This window comes from Oratosquilla oratoria, chromosome 12 (genome assembly GCF_046742065.1).
Source record: "Oratosquilla oratoria isolate Oo_2021 chromosome 12, ASM4674206v1, whole genome shotgun sequence".
Classification (NCBI taxonomy): Eukaryota; Metazoa; Arthropoda; class Malacostraca; order Stomatopoda; family Squillidae; genus Oratosquilla; species Oratosquilla oratoria.
Window position 1 is genome coordinate 16,210,887 of NC_134788.1, and position 20,890 is coordinate 16,231,776.

General features: G+C 39.8%; 1 protein-coding gene across 1 annotated transcript; it reads left to right on the plus strand.

Moving 5' to 3' along the window:
* Window positions 1-5,036: 5,036 nt before the first annotated feature.
* On the plus strand, window positions 5,037-20,494 carry LOC143031015 (endochitinase-like). The gene is given in 14 exon segments (XM_076194355.1): window positions 5,037-5,153; window positions 13,141-13,279; window positions 13,414-13,610; window positions 14,155-14,320; window positions 15,235-15,341; window positions 15,900-16,015; window positions 16,632-16,758; window positions 17,811-18,005; window positions 18,142-18,220; window positions 18,339-18,489; window positions 19,082-19,154; window positions 19,261-19,272; window positions 19,274-19,393; window positions 20,053-20,494. Coding segments are annotated over 13 exon segments (1,734 nt in total). The 5' UTR covers window positions 5,037-5,153; window positions 13,141-13,176; the 3' UTR covers window positions 20,341-20,494.
* The last annotated feature ends 396 nt before the right edge of the window (window positions 20,495-20,890 follow it).

Below are 20,890 nucleotides of genomic sequence, written 5' to 3' on the forward strand. Positions count from 1 at the left end.
GGAAATGGAAGGAAATAAGGAAGGAGAGGACTTGTTCCAGGCAGACAGACGCCATATAAACAAACGCGGGCCCGACCAATTTAGTGACGACGAAGGGACTAACAAAAATGTAAAGATTAGAAACATAGATAGGAACAGCACCACAGAAGGTGAGGATAATAATTTCAATGGATTTAATGAGGGGGGGGGGGCGGATACCAACCTCCCCCGACTGGCAAGACTAGAGGAAAAACTTGATCAAATGACCGAACATTGGGAGATTAGGTTCGGTAGTATGTCAAAAATTGCGCAAAGGGTTGAATGATTGGAAGAACTACAAAAACTTAACTAATGAAATAGAAGAATGAAAAAGACAGTTAAAAGAATAAAAGAGGAAAATGAAGAATTAAAGAGGAATAACAAAGACAACAAAGAGGCCATAGCAAAAGAAGCACAGGGTTGGAGAAAAATCCAAGAAAATAGTAAAGTTGCATTTACTGACATGATTAAACAGCAAATGAAAGAACAAACTGAAAACTCAGTTATTAAAGTGATGAGACAGAAGGAGAATATAGTAAGAGACTTGGCAGATAAGATAAAATGTGTAATCATATTAGGAATGGAAGAGAAACATAACCCAGATAGAACCACAAGAATCAATGAGGAAAATGAAAAAGTAAGCAGATTACTAGAATTAGTTCAGGAAGATGAACCTGAAATCATGAAATAAATTGAAGAGAAGTATAGACTCGGAAAGTAGAGTACAGATAAGACCAGACCAATTAAGATTAAATTCAGGTCACAAACGACGGCAGAGAATATCTTATCAAAAACAGGGAAACTAGCAACAAGTGAACAATATAAAAAGGTATGGATAAAAGGGAAATGAATAAAGAGGAAAGAGAGGAGGAAAAAATGAAAAGACAACAAGCTAAGGAAAAAAAAAACGAGAACAGAACAGAGTCAGAAAAAGAGAAATTCTATTGGAGAGTAGTGAATATGAAAGTAAGGAAATACGACATACAAGAGAAAAACAAAAGGGAAACAGAGAACACAATGGAAGTGGCAGAAAACTAAGTGTGTCTTACACAAATATAGATGAATTAGTAACAGGATTGAATGAACTGAATGATTATCTGAAGGAAAAAGAACCGGACATAATGGGAATTGTATAAACGAAATTAGAAGGTCCACTACCACCCAACAGTGTAGGACATGACGCATATAATCATTAGATTAGAAACAGAGAGACAAAGCAAGGGGGTGGAGTTATGTTCCTGACTAAGAAGGATATGAACGTGAGGTGTGTCACATATGGAAAGAATACAGTAGAGATGATTATGATCGAAGTGGAAGACAGATAACAACAGAAAGTTTGTGATGAATTATGTGCCTCCAAAAACAGCCTCGTGGGAAGAGAGTGAACATAAAAGTATGTTAGAGGACACAAAGATAACATTAAATAAGATAATGGAAGATGGAGGAAGAATAGTTATGATGGGCGACTTTAATTGCAAAGAAGTCTGCTGGGAAGAGATGACAGTAAAGGGTGGAGACGGCTCATGGGGAAACGCTCTACTTGAGATGATCACTCACCATACAATAACACAGTGGATACAGGAGAACACTAGGTATAAAAATGAAGAAGAACCATCGAGGCTAGACCTAATAATCACATCTGAACCTAGAATAATGGAAAAAATTGAATATAAAACACCAATAAGTGAAAGTAACCATATATTGATTGAACTGGAACTAAATGAGGAAAAATACATGAAAAGGAATGACCAATATAGAAATGGAAGAATGATGTATGAAAAAACAAACTTTGATAAAATAAGAGAATTCTTAAAAGAAAAACAGGGAAGGAATATACAAAGAAGAAACAACAGTGGAAGAGAAATAGAATATTATGACAAAATATTATAAAAAAGGAGTGGAAAAGTATGTCCCAAGACAAAAACAAGAAAAAGAATATGTAAAGTGCTGGTATAACAAAAGCTGTAGGGAGTTAAAAGACAAAAGAGACAAAGCTTGGACCAAAGGAAAAAAAGACAAAAGACCTGAAAAATGGAAAATATATACTTGTTATAGAAATGAATATGTACAAGCGTGCAGAAAGGAAAAGAGAAAATATGAAAAAGATGTCATAGAAAAATGTAAAGATCAACCAAAACTATTTTACAGATTTGTAAACAGCAAACTGAAAAACAAACACGATTTGGAGAAATTAAGACAAGGAGTTGAATACACAGAGAAAATTGAAATGGCGGAAATCATGAACAAGCATTTTAAATCAGTATTTACAAGGGAGAACATACAGCCTGAAGAGATCGAATGGAAAGAGAAAGTCCCTCCTATGAAAGAAATAGAAGTAACAAAGAATGAAATATTGAAACTCTTGAGTAATCTTGATGTCAGAAAATCGCATGGACCAGATGAAATAGCAAACTGGATTTTGAAAGAATGCAGGAATGAACTGGCAGACAAAATACATAGCATTATAATCAGTTCCTTGAAAGAAGGAAAAGTTCCAGAAGATTGGAAAAAAAGCAAATATAGTACCTATATATAAAGGAGGAAATAAAGAAGACCCTACCAATTATAGACCAGTCTCTCTAACAAGTACAATAGCAAAAATTTGTGAAAGAATTGTCAAAAGTAGATGGGTAAAATATTTAGAAAAAAAAAAACAAACAAAAACAAAGTGCTAAATCCAAGGCAATTTAGATTCAGACAAGGACGATCATGCGTCACCAATTTAATGTTTCTATTCAAGGCTAATAGATATAATACAAGAAAGAGATGGATGGGCTGATTGTGAATTTCTAGACCTAAAAAAGCTTCTAACAAAGTACCACATAAGAAGTTGCTTAAGAAAGTAGAAACTGAAGGAGGAATACAGGACAAACTGCTTAAATGGATGGAAAACTTTTTGCAAGAAAGAAAAATGAGAGTAGTGATAAGAGACAAACACTCTAAATGGGATGAAGTAATAAGCGGTGTTCCGCAAGGAACAGTTCTGGCCCCAATAATGTTTGCTATATATATCAATGATATGGATGACGGAATTGAAAGTTATATGAGCTTCTTTGCAGATGATGCAAAACTGTTGAAAAAAGTGAACACGGAAGAAAATTGTGAGTCACTACAGAGTGATCTAAATAAAGTACAGGAATGGATTAGGAAGTGGGAGATGGAGTTCAATACAAAAAAGTGTAGTATAATGGAATTTGGAAAAAGCAAAAACAGAATAATAGGATCATATAAATTGGGAGAAGAAGGAATAAAAAAAGTAGAAAATGAGAAGGACCTAGGAGTCATTGTTATGAATGATATGTCACCTGAGAAACATATAAATAAGATTTTTTGAGAAACTTATAATTTAATAAGAACAATCAAAGTGGCATTTACATACCTGGATGAAGAAATGGTGAAGAAAATCCTAATCACCCTGATAAGACCAATATTGGAATATGCAGCAACGATATGGTCATCAAGTACAATTTTTTTTTATAAAAAACTTGAAAGAATACAAAGAGCAATACAAAATTGGCACCAACACTCTCAAAACTATCATATGAAGAGAGACTAGCAAAACTTGAACTACAGACACTAGAGCAAAGAAGAGAGAGAGGAGATTTGATAGTTATTTACAGAATCATGAAAGGCATAGAAATTATTGATAGAGAGAATCTGATAAGATGGGATGATAGAAATACAAGAGGACACGGAAAGAAAATCAAGAAAGACAGCTATAGAAGAGATCTGAAAAAGAACAGCTTTCCTCACAGAGTAATAGACAGTTGGAACAAGTTAGATGAGAAAGTGGTGTGTGCAAAAACAATACATAAATTTAAAGATAGTTTAGATAAAATGAGATATGAAGACGGGACACCACGAGCATAGCTCCCCTTCCCGTAAAATAGAACTAGGTAAACACACACACACACACACACACACACACACACACACACACACACACACACACACACACACACACACACACACACACACACACACACACACACACACACACACACACACACACACTACATTCTTACATTCTCCCATTCTTTCCCTCCCAAGCCAGAATGTACCAATCCACCTCTCCCTCCCCTCCACCACTTTTCCACTTCCCTTTCCCCACCATTTCTCCACCTTCCTCTCCCACTCTCCCCCGCTCCCTCCTATTGAAGCATGGTTCTGAATAATGAGCCAGGCAGAGTAGACATGGCTGTACAGACTAAACAGCTAGAGAGCAATTGATGATTCTAGAACTTGGCGTATGGCTAAGGAAGAGGAAAAAAAGGAGAGGCAAAGAAGAGAATTAATTTATTCTAGATGGATAGGTGAAAAAATTATAAACAGGTGACTCATAGATGGAAAGAGGGAAAGTGATCGAGAGAGGGAGAGAAAAAGAAATAACAGGGAGGTGTGGAATTTTTTTTTTTTTTTTTTTTTTTTTTTTAATTTAGGCCCATGGGGAAGTGTTGCACGATTCGACCTAGCCGAGCTGTTCCGATCCCATGATGATGATGATGATGATGATGATGATGATGATGAGGAGGAGGAGGAGGAGGAGGAGGAGGATGGAAAGAGGAAAGTTGAGGAAAGCAATGCGACAGACTTGCCTTGGCAAGGCGGCCCCCGCTCCCTTGCTACCTCGCCCGCCATCTTCTTTTCACATGATGGGAAACACCAACGCTCCTTACTCTTTCGCCCCAAACAATTTCTTCATCGTTTTTTGATCAATTTAGTATGATAATTTCGGCTGAAATATTTCCATCATTGTATTTTTTCTAATGCTAATGAATTCTCTATATGTTAATCTAGATTCATCATTATTTGTGTATGTGTTTGTGTATGCGCATGTGCGTATTTACCTAATTGTATGCACCTAATTGTGTTTACCTAATTGCAGTATACAGGAAAAAGGCAACATTCATGGGGTCCTGTCTCTCCAAAGGATCATACCTAGCCTCAAATTCAATTGTGTGTGTGTGTGTGTGTGTGTGAGGGAGGGAGTTGTAGGGGTGGGGGAGATCTGAGGGAATAAGGGAGGAGTTTTGGAACTGATAATGCAGTTCAGCTAAAGCGTTCTGCAAGGTCGGCTTCACTAATCCCGCCATTCCTCCCGGGACCGTTGGCCAAGCAACGTCCCAACTCCAAAGGTAAGTTTTCACTAAACCTCTTTCGTGCCTTTTTTTTTTTCTTTCTTTTTTCTTTTTTCTTTTTAGATTTCTGAAGACCTGGAGGCAGAAATTCGATTTTTAATCTCAGACCTGCTGACGTTTCGTTGAACAGTGTCGGTGGGTGAACACAAGGATTTTGAAATTTGTTTAACAGAAAACGGGAATTTATCTTATGACAATTACGCACATTTTCTCTTCCCTCCCTCCCACCCTTTCAGTGCTAAATACAAAAACAATAATTCATATTCCGAAAAAAAGATAGATAAATAAGTAAATAAATAGAGAATACATTTCCACCTCATCCCTTCATATCGTTCTGACTAATTTGGAAAAATGAATTTGAAATTGAAAATAACGGTTTGTGTCGTCTTGAACACCGAACAGAAATTGATGTCAATGCCCGACAATTTTATTAATTTGAATGTGACCTTGATTTAGATTTCTGATGAAGTGTCACCTTTCTGAATTTTTATTCTAGCTAACACCATGTGATTCGACTTATCCTGTTCTAATAACAATAGTAATAATAATAATGATAATAATAGTAATAATAATAATAATAATAATAATAATAATAATAATAATAATAATAATAATAATAATAATAATAATAATAATAATAATAATAATAACAACAATAATAATTGTAATAATAATAATAATAGGGGTCTATATGGGGCGCCCCTACGGACCAGAGCCACACATAATTTTGTCTATGATAGAAGAAATTCTGTTCATAGAGAAATGATGACACTTTTATACTACGACTGTCCCTCCGTTATGCTGTCCCCCAACCCCTTGTTGCTGTCCTGTACCATTTCTCTGAGTATTCTCTTTCTGTGATGGGGGAATTCCCTGTGGTGGGGGAAAAGAATACTGCCACCAAGTATCCCACTTGGATCGTAAGAGGCGAGAAGAAAGGGACGGGGAGAGGGACTAGGCATCCTTCTCCCTGTAGCCCCACGGGGCACATATCCTAAAAAGAAAAGTGAAGGCATAAGGGGTGCTGGAGGGCCTCGGGCCAGCACCCTAAGGTTTGGGTCTTTTAATGTGCGTGGATGTGGTACAGATGAGAGTAAAAGGGAAGAGATAGGTAGTATGTTTGTGAGAAGAAAGATGGATGTGTTGGCTTTGAGTGAAACTAAGTTGAAAGGGAAGGGTGAGTGTAAGTTTGGGAGTGTAAGTGGGAGGTTATCAGGAGTGAAGAGAGGGCGAGGGAGGGAAGGGGTGGCTATTCTAGTAAGTGAGGAGATAGGTAAACAGGTAGTGGAGTGGAAGGAGGTTTCCTCAAGGATAATGTGGATGAAGGTGAAACTGGGAAAGGAGATGTGGGTCTTTGTAAGTGCATATGGGCCTGGCAGTGAGAAGAGCGTGGAAGAAAGGGAGGCCTTTTGGATAGATTTAAATGAGTGCATAGAGGGTTTAGGAAGAAATGTCAATGTAATAGTACTGGGAGACCTTAATGCTAGGGTGGGAAATGGTCCAATCGATGGAGTGGTTGGGAAGTGTGGAGTTCCAGGAAAGAATCGTAGTGGAGAGTTGATGGTGGAAATGTGTCTAGAAAGAGAGTTGATGATAGCAAATACAGTGTTTCGGAAGAAAGTCAAGCATAAGTACACATGGGAGAGGGTGGTGGAGGGAAGGGTGGTAGATAGAGCGCTAATGGATTATGTAGTGGTAAATAGGATTATGATAGGAAGAGTTGAGGATGTACATGTGCTAAGGGGAGAGGGTAGGGGAATATCAGATCATTTTTTGGTGGAAGGTAAGCTGAGAGTGGAGGATAGATGGAGAAAGAGGAAAGGGACAAAAGGTAGGGAGGTTCTTAGAGTGAACTCCTTGAATGAAAAGGAAAAGGAGAAGGAGTACGAAAAGAAGCTGAAGGAGGAGTGGGAGGGAGTAAAGGATGGAGCAGAGATGGGTGTGGAGGAGGAATGGGGATGGTTCAAGGAGGGAGTCTTAAAGTGTGCAAGGATGGTGTGTGGAACAAGAAGGACAGGGGGAAATAGAAGAAAGGGTAATGAATGGTGGGATGAGGAAACAAAGAAGGTTGTAGAAGAGAAGAAGCGAGCATTCACAGATTGGTTACAAAAGAGGACGGGGGAGTCATATGAGACGTACAAAGAAAAGAAAAGAGAAGTAAAGCAAAAGGTAAAGGAGGCAAAGAGGAGAGCAGATGTGAAGTGGGGTAAGAGTATGACAGAAAATTTTGAAAGTAATAAAAAGATGTTTTGGAAAGAAATTAAGAGAGGAAGAGGAGGCGAATTAAGTAGGGAAGAAAAGGTAAAAGGTACAGATGGAGAGATGATAATGGAAGAGATGGCAGTAAGGGGAAGATGGGCAGAATATTTTAGGGAGTTGCTAAATGTGAAGGAGGATAGGGAAGGAAAGATAGCTGCAGTGGGAAATGCGAAGAAAATGAGAGTGATGAGAGAGGAGAATGGAGGAGAAATAAGGAAGGATGAGGTGAAGGCAGTTGTAAAGATGATGAAAGCAGGTAAGGCATCTGGTCTGGATGGATGCCATGCAGAATGTCTGAAAAAGGGAGGTTCAGTGATGGTGGACTGGTTGGTGAGGTTATTTAATGTTTGCTGGAGAGAGGGTAGAGTACCGGAGGACTGGAGAAGTGCCTGTATAGTTCCTCTTTACAAGGGAAAAGGGGACAAGTGTGAATGTAGTAGTTTCAGAGGGATTAGCCTGTTAAGTGTAGTAGGGAAGGCTTATGGGAGGATCTTAATTGAGAGGATTAGGAGAGGAACAGAAGGAGTAATTGGTGAGGAACAGTGTGGATTTAGGACAGGTAGAGGTTGTGTAGATCAGATCTTTGTGGTAAGACAGATATGTGAGAAAGCTATAGGAAAGGGGAAGGATGTTTTTTGGGCTTTTATGGATCTGGAAAAGGCTTATGATAGGGTAGACAGAAAGGCACTGTGGGAGGTTATGCAGATTTATGGGATAGGAGGAAAGCTTTTGGGAGCTGTCAAGAGTTTTTATGAGAGTAGTAGAGCTTGTGTCAGGATTAGAAATGGAGAGAGTGAGTGGTTTGAAGTAAAGGTGGGACTTCGTCAAGGATGCGTTATGTCGCCCTGGCTGTTCAACTTATACATGGATGGGGTGGTGCGAGAGGTGAATGCTAGGGTAGTGGGTCAGGGATTGGAGATGGTTAAAGAAAATGGAGAAAAGTGGGAGGTGAGCCAGCTGTTGTTTGCGGACGACACTGCGCTTGTGGCAGGGTCAGAGGAGGGATTGAGGAAGCTGGTGTCAGAGTTTGGGAGAGTATGTGATAGAAGAAAGCTAAAGATAAATGTGGGTAAAAGTAAGGTGATGAGATGTACAAGGGGTGAAAGTGGCAGTAGACTGGAAGTGAACATTAAGGGAGAGCGACTGGAGGAAGTGGATAGTTTTAGATACTTGGGTGCAAGTGTAGCAGGAAAAGGTGGAGTGAAGGTGGAGGTAGAATGTAGATTGAGAGAAGCGAGTAAATGCCTTGGTGGATTAAAGAGTGTAATGAGGAATAGACATTTGGGAATGGATGCGAAGAGGAGACTGTATGAAGGAGTGATTGTGCCAACAGCACTGTATGGGGCAGAAACGTGGAACATAAGAGAAGAAGAGAGAAGGAGTTTGAATGTGTTTGAGATGAGGTGTCTGAGAAGTATGGTGGGGGTTACTAGGCTGGATAGAGTGAGAAATGAGGAGGTGAGGAGGAGAACAGGGGTGAAAAAGGATTTGGGAGATAGGTTTGATGAAAGAATATTAGGATGGTTTGGACACATGGAAAGAATGAGTGAAGAAAGACTAGTAAAAGAGGTATGGAAGACAGATGGGGAGGAAGTAAACATGTGGGGACCTCCTAGGATGAGGTGGATGGATGGGGTGAAGGGGTCTTTGGGGAAGAGGGGAATGTCTGTTGAGGAAGGAAGGGAGAGGACGGAAGACAGAGGTGAGTGGAGAATGGTTGTATATGGATGATGTTGTGATTGCATGAGGAGGAATGGGCAGGGGTGGGGTGGTTGGTGGTATAGTATGTGTGAGTAAATTTTGACGCAGCACGAAGGGATTTCTCCCCGTCCTCTCCTTATATGCAAGGGGGGACGGAGAGGGGGGGTCGCCGATTAAATGAAGCGGCCTTGCTGTGGATGTGCTGTGTCTTGCGACACTGCTTCTGACCCAGGGCGGTGGGCAGGGTGCAGGGATGACCCGTCATCCAGGAGGTGCTCAGATGAGAGGGAGGGTGGGAGGGGTGTGGAGTGTATTTAGGGATGAAATGGGTGGGAGTGTTTTTATGCCTTTCCCTTTTTGGCTACCTCCCTTGGAAGGGGGAAAAAGCCTGGGTATATGTATGTATGTAATAATAATAATGATAATAGTGGTAATAATAATAATAATAATAATAATAATAATAATAATAATAATAATAATAATAATAATAATAATAATAATAATAATAATAATAATAATAATAATAATAATAATGTTAATAATAATGATGATAATAATAATAATAATAATAATAATAATAATAATAATAATAATAATAATAATAATAATAATAATAATAATAATAATAATAATAATAACTAGCGGAACCCGTGTAAATTACACGAAAGAGAAGAGGGTAAATTATTGCATCAAGATGGCAAGAGAGGTAGGATATCCTCTCCCTCTGTTGTCCTTCAGGGTACACTATAATGTCACGCTGGACAGGAGATGCTCCATCATCACCGACAAATATTGCTGCAATTTCATCATTTGTTGGATTATTATATCTCCTCGCATCAGGGCCGGCAATAAATTGCATGGTTATTTTTCTGGGGGGGATATTTTGTAATGTAGCTCTCTGTTGCTCTTCAAGTTCGACAGTTCTCATGTTTTTATATGCCCCTACATAAAGATTATCGACCATTGCTTGAGATTTTTTTTTTCGAAAACTGAATATAAGCAATTAGAATTATGATTAGCATTTGACCTCAGATTTAATGCTTCATTTGTTTCAATTATATAGAGCTGTCCATATTTTCTTTCTTCATTTTCATTTGATCTTCGAGACCTTCCAGAAGCTCGAGACCTTCCAGAACTTCGAGACCTTCGAGAACTTAGGCACTTTCGAGAACTACGGCACTTTCGAGAACTTCGGCACCTTCGAGAGCTTCGGCACCTTCGAGAACTTCGGCACCTTCGAGAACTTCGGCACCTTCGAGAGCTTCGGCACCTTCGAGAACTTCGGCACCTTCGAGAACTTCGGCACCTTCGAGAACTTCGGCGCCTTCGAGAACTTCGGCGCCTTCGCGAACTTCGGCGCCTTCGGGAACTTCGGCGCCTTCGCGAACTTCGGCGCCTTCGCGAACTTCGGCCCCTTCGAGAACTTTGGCACCTTCGAGAATTTCGGCACCTTCGAGAACTTCGGCACCTTCGACAATTTCGGCACTTTCGAGAACTTCGAGAACCTCGACACCTTCGAGAACTTCGGCACGTTCGAGAACTTCGGCACGTTCGAGAACTTCAGCACCTTCGAGAACTTTGGCACCTTCGAGAACTTCGGCAGCTTCGAGAACTTCGACACCATGGAAGGTCGTTGCTTTTGATGTAAGCGTGACACACAAAATAACACACACGCTATCGTATAATAATAATAGTAATAATGATAATAATAACAATAATAATAACAATAATAATAACAATAATAAAGTCTACGGAACAAACATGCCTTATTTCAACAATTCGAGAAGCGTGGCACACAAAATAACAATAATATAATAATGATAAAGTCTACGGAACACACATGCCTTATTTCAACCATTCGAGAAGCGTGACACACAAAATAACACACACGCTATCGTATTAATATATATGATAATAATAATAATGATAATAATAATAATAATAATAATAATAATAATAATAATAATAATAATAATAATAATAATAATAATAATAATAATAATAATAATAATAATAATAATAATAATAATAATAATAATAATAATAATAATAATAATAATAATAATAATAATAATAATAATAATAATAATAAAAATAATAATAATAATAATAATAAGTAATAATAATAATAGTAATAATAGTAATAATGATAATAATAATGATAATGATAATAATAATAGTAATAATAATAATAATAATAATAATAATAATAATAATAATAATAATAATAATAATAATAATAATAATAATAATAATAATAATAATAATGATAATAATAATAAAACTAAATTACGTATTGACCGCAAAAGTGTTGTTCAGTTAATATCTTAGAGACCAAGGCCATGCAAGAATTTTCTTACGATAAAAAACTAATCCCCACTGAAAAAAAAATCTCTTCTAACTTCTATCTTTTTATTCTTCTTTTACCCCTGGACGACCTCACGGACAAAAACTAAAAATAAGAAAAGAATTCCTGGTACGTTATACCTCATTTTGAATATAGACTAAGGGCCTGTTCACAATATACTTCTTCCATTATCTGCTGACCCATAAGATGTGGCCAGCAAAACCAGCAGCGTTGCCACGTCTAAACCATCTTGAAATAAAACGGGGGAGACACCGTTTTCTTTATATTTGCATGTATGACCGGTATAGAGACTGCAAGTGGCCCGAAGAAAGTTGGCGGGGCAACGTCGCCTGACCTGAGATGCCACATCGCTTAACTAGTCTCTTATTTTCTTTAAATGTAAAACAATTACTCATATCACCTATCATTTAATGAAAAAATCAACATGTATATAGAATATTCCATGTTAACATACTCAGGGTAGTGGACAGCTTTCGGTATATGCTGAATGTTTTGATTCAGTACGTGGCAACACGGCAGACAACACCTTGTGGGTCACGAGATAATAGAAATAGTATAGAGGTTTGAACTGCGCGGAAGCCGCGGCGGTACCATATAGTCATGGAAATTTTTCGCGGTTGTGTGTGTGAACGCCTCTACTGACTTACATTGTAAATGAACCGCCGCTGCTGAAACCGCTAGTATGAACAGGGCCAAATGGGAGGCGTTAAATCCGTGACGTCATTACAGACAGCTAACCTCACTCGGCCTAAAGCGGACTCTACACGATTAATATTATTGCGCAATATTCCGTATTGTACAATATTATTGACAATATAGGGATGATACAGAAGAAACACACGTGTTTGGCCTGTACGTTTGATGTCTTCAATATATTGTGTTATTCATCAATACCATCCCTACACCGTCAATGATATTGCACAATACGTAATATTGCGCAGTAATATTGATCGTGTAGGGCCCGCTTAAAACTGACAAAAACGGCGCCCTTATGGTTTCCTTACTTTTCGGAAGGTAGGGACACAAAGGGCGTATCAAAAAGAGTAAAAATCTACAGCAGATTGTGCCACACGTCATATCTCTACAGGAAATAGGAGCCGAGATAAGGAGTCTGTTGGTGTCGGAGAATCTCAAAGGTTTGTTATCAGTGCAACCAAACCCAGAATAAAAGAACCCTATCTTCCCATTCGACCTTTTATCACGACACATCATCACCACCATCTCCTCACGACCTGGTTTAAAGTTCAAGAAGCTGTAACATGATAATATAAGACAAGAACCGGCACTACATATACTAAAATGGATAACTCTCGAGCTCTCTCTGGTGGCTTAATCGGAAGCGCTCTGGTGTTGCATTCACCTAGTTGTGGGTTTGAATCCCCAACTCCTCTCCGATTTCCAGCAGTGATTGTTAGCTACCAGCCCCAACATAAAAAAGGGGGGGGGGTGAGGCAAAGGAAACGTCTTCGGCAGCAGCTACTCAGCGTCTCCTGACGTAGGCTCCTTAACCTTTCATGTGACATTACAGCTTTGCGCGGGTAAACCTGATTTTCTTGCGCACGAGCCCTAACGCTGTCCCTGCGTAGGACACGTAGTGCGTCAGTCACTTTACATCACGAATCGAGTTACTGTACATCTTTTCCTTTTGCACTGCAGACCAAGACGAGTGACAACTAACAACAACGATCGAAGATGGCAGGAAGCTCGCTAGAGCGCCTGGTACTTGTGGCAGTGGTCCTGCTGGCCTTTGCCTTTGCCCTGACCACAGCAGATCCCAGAAACGCCAGACCTGGAGGTGAGTGACCACTACCCTGGCTGTCCAACTCCAATCCCACTATCATCGTTTTAAGTAACATGTTTATTTTCTTTAATGTTTAACCCAAGTTTGTACCAAAAACTAACGCCCCCCACCCCTTTTGTTGTCTTCAGAACATGAGCCTCCATCGCCACGTGTCGACCCCCGTCAGGGACGCCGCGTCTGTTACTTCGAGTCGTGGGCAATATACCGTCCAGGGGAGGGGAGCTACACCATCGACGACATCCCCGCCGACATGTGCACACATCTCATATACTCCTTCTGCGGCCTTTCTAACGTCACCTGGGAAGTCCTCATTCTTGACCCTGAGGTAAGATTCTTATTGGAAAGCATGACGGTGGGCGGTTCTGGGATTGTGTAACAAGAGACATTAGATTGATTCATGGAAGTATCTTGGTATATGAGGGTTCTTTAATAAACCATTCGTTAATGCTACTAGTTTTGATATGGGGGCTAAAGGTTTTACCATTACTTCTCTAGAGATTAAAAGCTTCACTATAACTAGTATAGAGTCTCACTACATGGAGGTTAGAAAGAAGGAATGTTATCAAGTCACATTTGAATGGGTAGAAAGAATACCAAACGCGGATCTTTTGAACATGATCACTTCGCTACCTAAGGGGTGTCAATGAGATTTATGGAATAGTATAGCGGCAGACAGAATGAGGGGAAATACGCAACCTTGTCAGCCTATAAGTCTTCAGAGAGTTGCATGAAACTGCCTAGAGTAAAAACTTCGTTCTTTCAAATGTACTATTACAAAGCTTGGGAATGCATTGGTAGGTTTTAAGTTCAAGCCTTTAGTGGCTCTCATTCCATACCATCAGTAATTCAGTTCTAGGATCCTCTTGCAGCTTGACATCAACCAAAACGGCTATCAGCGATTTGTGGCACTTAAGGAGAAGTTCCCTAACATAAAGACAGCCATAGCGGTTGGTGGCTGGGCCGAGGGAGGAAAGAAGTACTCCCAGATGGTCGGAAGCAAAGAACGCAGGGATTCATTCATCAGGAGCGTTGTCCGTAAGTGTTTGGCTCCTCCATTCTTATGTTCTTCTGTTCAAAGCGATCGACTCTCATCAGGAGTGTTGTCCGTAAGTGTGTCAGGAATGTAGGGGATGTAGGCCTGGCTGAAGGCAAACTCTGGAGTAGTTTGATTTTTATCTAAATTGGACGCCAGAGAACGGGTAAAAATTCGCTTCTGGCCGCATAACAAAATCCAAAATAGTCAGTATGAACATTAACTTTAATTGCAAACTTCCCTGACAAGCTAGGCAACCTATGGGAGAGGTAAGTCAGGTCATTAATGGAGGCCAATGCTATTTCCCCACCTCCCCTCCCTCCACCTAAATCCTCTGAAAAAGGACTCCTTTCTTTTCCATCTTGCTTTGTGACATTCGTCCCGTTTTTAATGACAGTTTTGATGCAGTCTTTCTCACCATATTTGGTCATTCCCTCCTTGCTGAGCTCCACCCCGTCTGAGGGTTGTCATCCAGAAGAGAAAGGGGCAGATTTAGGTTTTGCGAGGTTGTCACCCGCTCGGATCTCAACTTTGCGGCGGTCCTGAGCAGTTCCTACATGAAATCAGGAGGTGGTGTCCACATGATGCCACTGTTTTGGGTGGCGGTGGCCGCAGATCAGAATGTGAGGGCGCCCCTCAACTTAAGGCAGCTCCAAGGGGCTGAGGGTTGCCTCGGAAAGAGAGACGGTGTGGTGCCGCTCCACTCCTTCCGAGGTGAGTGGCGGGTCGAGGCCGAGATGAAGTGTTGTCATTAGAGTTAGAGAGGGCTTTATGGGGAGACTACCCCAAGCGATGAGAGACGTATGGCATTTTATAGTCACCAATGCTTTCAGGGGCACATCACTTTGGTAAGACAAGTCTCCTTCTTGATTCCTGCTCTTGTCTCGCTCATGTCGGCGTCTCCTTTATCCTACAGAAATGCTGACAGACTATGGCTTCGACGGGTTCGATCTGGACTGGGAATACCCCGGCGCCACGGACCGCGGTGGCACATATGCCGACAAGAAGAACTTCCTCACGTTTGTATGTTGTCTCAACTTAATTCTAGAATTCGTAAAGAGAGAGAGAGAGAGAGAGAGAGAGAGAGAGAGAGAGAGAGAGAGAGAGAGAGAGAGAGAGAGAGAGAGAGAGAGAGAGAGAGAGAGAGAGAGAGAGAGAGAGAGAGAGAGAGAGAGAGAGAGAGAGAGAGAGAGAGAGAGAGAGAGAGAGAGAGAGAGAGAGAGAGAGAGAGAGAGAGAGAGAGAGAGAGAGAGAGAGAGAGAGAGAGAGAGAGAGAGAGAGAGAGAGAGAGAGTGAGAGTATTCGTGTAATTATATTATACGAGATTTCGTCGATCACAATTGACCAGCGTTTATATCACCGATACAACATCATGCCTAACAGCTCTCACATACGTAATGATTTATTCTCCTTAAGTCTGACCCCCATAAATGAACAAACTAACAAATAGATAAATTAATCAACCAACGAATAAAATAGGTAAATAAAACACTTGTTTTCCAAATACACCAATCTTCCTCATGTGCATCACAAAGATGTTTTGCGCTAAGTGTTCCTTCATCTTATCCTGTCCTCTTGCAGGTACAAGAACTGCGAGAAGCCTTCACCTCAGTTGGGCTCGGTTGGGAGATCACCTGCGCCGTACCCGTGGGCAAGTTCCGATTGCAGGAGGGCTACCATGTGCCAGAGCTGTGCAGGTAAGCTTTAGTGCTGGTACTTGCCAGTGGGGGTGAAATTGAGAGTTGTCGACAAGTCTGTCAAAATAAACACCATATGAGGATGGAGCTTTTGTTAACTACGACGTTTCGCTGATCAGGTAGATAAATCTAACAAGCTAAACGTCGAACTAATGAAGGCTCCATCCTCATATGTTTTATATTTGACAATTACCTTGGAATAGCATTCCCTATGCCCATACTTACATTCCAAAGCGTTATCCTTTTTAATGAACAGATCGACTTGTATGTTTGTCGTGGTTATCTTAAGGTAACTTCACTAATTCTTGGAAGTACCCGATGCAGGATCATACCTATCCTGTTTAAGCCTATGGGGCACAGGTCTAACCATCTGTCTTGGTGATTCCATTCATCCATGTGGATTCTCCTACACACGCCTGTAAACACCATGTGCTCACAAATGACCAATAAGGTGTGAGCACTAACTCAGGACAGCTTAGGAAACTCTTTACAATGTCACACTAATTCCTTCCATTTCTCAACTTGTGTGTCAGCAACATCCCCATCAGTGAGTGGTTATTTTTTTAACACAGTCTTATTATCCCTCTCTCTCTCTTTCTTTATCACTCTTGAAAAGCTTGCTGGACGCTATCCATCTGATGACCTACGATCTACGTGGGAACTGGTGCGGATTCGCAGATGTGCACTCGATGCTTTATCAGCGACCAGGGCTAGACCAGTGGGCATACGAGAAACTTAACGTGGTTGGTACTGTTATGCATGCCTCCCCCCCCACACACACACCACCTTTAACAGATAGACATAGAGACAAGACCCTCTTGGCCACATCTACTCTCACCTACCACTTCATACTTGATTAAAAAATGTAGCACAGGTTGAGAATACTTTATCCGAAATTCCAAAAATAGAAAACTTCCAAGAACCGAACACTTTTCGAGTGAGGACGACCCTCTACAATTGGAGAATTTAATAACAAAAGACTTCATATATAGCAAATTACATATTTCTTGGGGGGAAACGTTCGTATGACTGGTATTCAATGATAACATTTAAAGTTCAGATTACAAGAACAATAAAAGGAAAGTTCGTTACATCACACGGTTGTTTTCCCAATTAATATTTTCGACTTTATCTTCGAACAAACGGAAGTCGAATGTATGGACTAGTAGGGAGGCAAACTAGGCGAGGTACACAAACATTATTCTTTATATTCATGTAAAATCTTAGCGTTGAAAACACATGTATAACCTTGAAATAATTATGAATATGTGCTTAACTACCCTCAGCGTTCCTGTATAGGCTGATTTATTATATGTAAATCAACCCCACTCCCAGACTACCCCAGTTGTCGATATAGAATCAACACATATTCTGAAAACCGAAAAGAATCCGAACTCGGATTTGTCTCTGGCCCATAGCGTTTCGAATAAAGGATTCTGAAGCTGTAGTATTAAAACTTCATGGTATTTTACGAATGAATACCTAGATACAAAAACACAAAATGTGACATGAAATTCAAAGTGGATTATGGATATCTGCTGCAGTATTGTGGAAGTTCTTGAATGCCACAATAAGCAAATGTTAGATCCATTTGCTATATTAGAGATCAGTGAACATCATGTGTACAAAAAAATACAAAAAAAAAAACATAATCCTTCGTCGAGGATAAAAGTCATAAGGAAAGACAATTACTAATGGTAAAATCCTTATTGAGACTAATGGAGTTCATGTTCAGTACATATAAATTTCTGTCCCATTATATGCTATTACATTCCCTCACATGCACTACCGCCAGAACGACGGAGCTCTTTTGTGGGAAGAGTTTGGATGTCCACGAGATAAGCTGGTGGTGGGAACACCCTTCTATGGACGAACCTACACTCTGGGCAGCCCAGACCACAACGGCCTCCACGCAAACATCAAAAAATGGGAAGGAGGAGGAAATGCTGGTCCTTACACCGGTGCCAAAGGAACATTGGCTTACTTCGAGGTAAGAAATAACCAAAGAAATGTGGAAACTAAAACCTGTGCTATAGCATGATATATGAATTTGAATTGAAGTCATATACATACTCTTAATTTAGATTGGGAGTGGTCACTTTGTATCCTACTTGATTTCTTACCAGATCTGTAGCATGATGATTGAAGATACCAACTGGTCTAAGTGTTACGATGATATTGGGCTCGTTCCATACACTCATAATGGTAACGTATCCACTATTTTCTTCTTTATTCCCACAGTCAGAACTACAAATACAATAAATACTCACAGTGTTTCCACTATAAAACAGAACAATATAATTAACCTGGCATTATTCTGCAGGGGACCAATGGGTAGGATATGAAGACCCAGACAGCTTAAAACTTAAGATGGACTACATTAGAGATATGGGTCTCCTTGGTGCCATGACCTGGGCTATTGACCAAGATGACTTCCACAACTGGTGTGGCCTAGGAAAGAACCCAATGATGACGTGAGTAGAAAAAAATTAATTTCAAAAACTTTATATTATTGGAAAGGAAATCTGAATCTTTTACAAACACCAGGGATTTTCAACCTGTGTTTTTATATATCCTATACTTATGTATCATTGTTGTTCATCCTCCTGAGAATCAATTCAATAATGAATCTGATCATTTGTCATCCAATAATTCCCGCTGGTTTTTGATTTGTGGTGTCCCATTTATGAAACTCTGGTTCTCTTGTATCTCATATTTGAATATTGCTGTAGCTCATCCTCGATTAGACCAATTCAATTGTGAATTTTATCATTAAACATCCATTTATGAATTTGATTATCTATCATCCACTACTTCCCAATATTCTTTTATCTGTGGTGTCCCATTTATGAAACTCTGGTTCTCTTGTATCTCATGTTTGTATATTGCTGTTGCTCATCCTCGATTAGACCAATTCAATTGTGAATTTAATCATTTAACATCCATTTATGAACTCTAATCCCTGGGAGGGTCTATGGACCTCAGTTTGAGAATCACTGTTTTACATGTCTTGATATATAATATGAAATCATGGATATGACACACAACATGATTTTATTCTTGCAGTATCCTCTATGAAGGAATGAAGGACTATTTTGTTCCCGGCGTTCCCGATGTAACAACGACAACGACAGAAGGAGTAAGCTTCCTTAACTTTATTATTAAATAAGCCATTTAATATCCTCATAAGCTATATTCCACGCTTGATCGACATGTGACTAATGGATACATTCTATGGCCCACAGATATGGACACCAAACCACTACAACATGGAACCCTAATGTTAGTACCACAACCACCACGCCTGGTCCCATTCCTCCCCCAGGTGTAATCAACTGTACTGTTCAAGACTACTTCCCTCATGAAATGTGTGATAAGGTAATACACTAATATCAGTAAACGATCTTTGAGGCTTTCCTTTAGATCTCTCAGGGAAGAAACTTTGGACTATTGTTTGTGTTGTATTAGTGTGAATGTGTTCCTGTGATATGGGCTAACAAGAGGAGATGGACGAGGAGGAAGCAAGCAGATACTACTCTTGTGAAAATATGGGGAAAATAATCAGAGTTGATTGAGACCTTGGGGGACATATAGGTGAGAGTGTTGGCTCTCTCTATGGTCCATGTATCTAAGTATACACCAAAATGTTTCTTTCCCTTTGTAAAGGAGGTAGGCAGTCAAGGCAAGCACTCACCCACCCAACACTTTATTTTTGTATATAGATAAAGACTATTGAGACAGATTCATTCAATTTTTTCCAACAGGAGTGTGGTAAGTGCCAAACACACTGTACTTTCTGGTAGGAGTTTATTGCGTAGGTCTACACACAAGTATGGCCGGAAACAATATGTCACCAGCGAATGCTAGGAGCCCCAGCCTTGGCATCATGACGCGTCCGTGCCCTACTTCCGGCCATACTTGTGTGTAGACCTACACAATAAACTCCAACCAGAAAGTACAGCGTGTTTAGCACTTATCACAGGAGCGACTTTCCATATAAGGACTACTGAGACCCATTATTTTTTCTTTCTTTCCAGTACTATTGGTGCTTCGATGGAGTTCTCCATGAAGAGCAGTGTCCACCAGGTCTTTTGTGGAACGAGGCCACCATTGCCTGTGACTGGCCTTACAACGTTGACACCTCTGATTGTACCATGCCCGCCCGTGTGAAACAACTGAAGACTGCCAAAGTGGAAGCCAAAAAGGAAGACCCTCCTCACAAAGATCATGTTGTCCACAAAACAAAATCCCATCACGCGACGAGGCCCAAACACATCGAGAAGAAGCATGATGATACACATGGGAAACACCCTAATCATGTCTAACAAGAAGGACAACATCTGAATTTGAAGTGCAACTTTACTACTGTTACCAATTAGTAATAAATATTTTTTTCGATAGAAACTACTGTAAAACAACTCATAAGTAAAACTAGGTACTGATATCAGTGCCAGAAATAATTATCTACATTAATTTTTACCTCAATTATATCTTGATTCTTCCTCAAATATTGGCTTAGAGTGTAAGGCAATGAGGACTTGAAAGCCCACTTTAATTCAGGACCTACCTATATTTTCCATTGACAAAGCATATATATATATGTATATATATATATATATATATATATATATATATATATATATATATATATATATATACTGTATATCATATGTAGGGAAAGTAAAATTTTACTGCGTATATCTAAAGGTTTCATTAACCTTTTAACAGGCTGAGGGTACCTCTACAGATTACAAATTAACAACAATGGCTGGAGGTGGAAGAAATACCACATATTCCGGCGTATAAAACGACCTTCACATTAAACTCAAATGTCAGTCTATATTTCATTACATTAATTTATAAAAATCATATAAG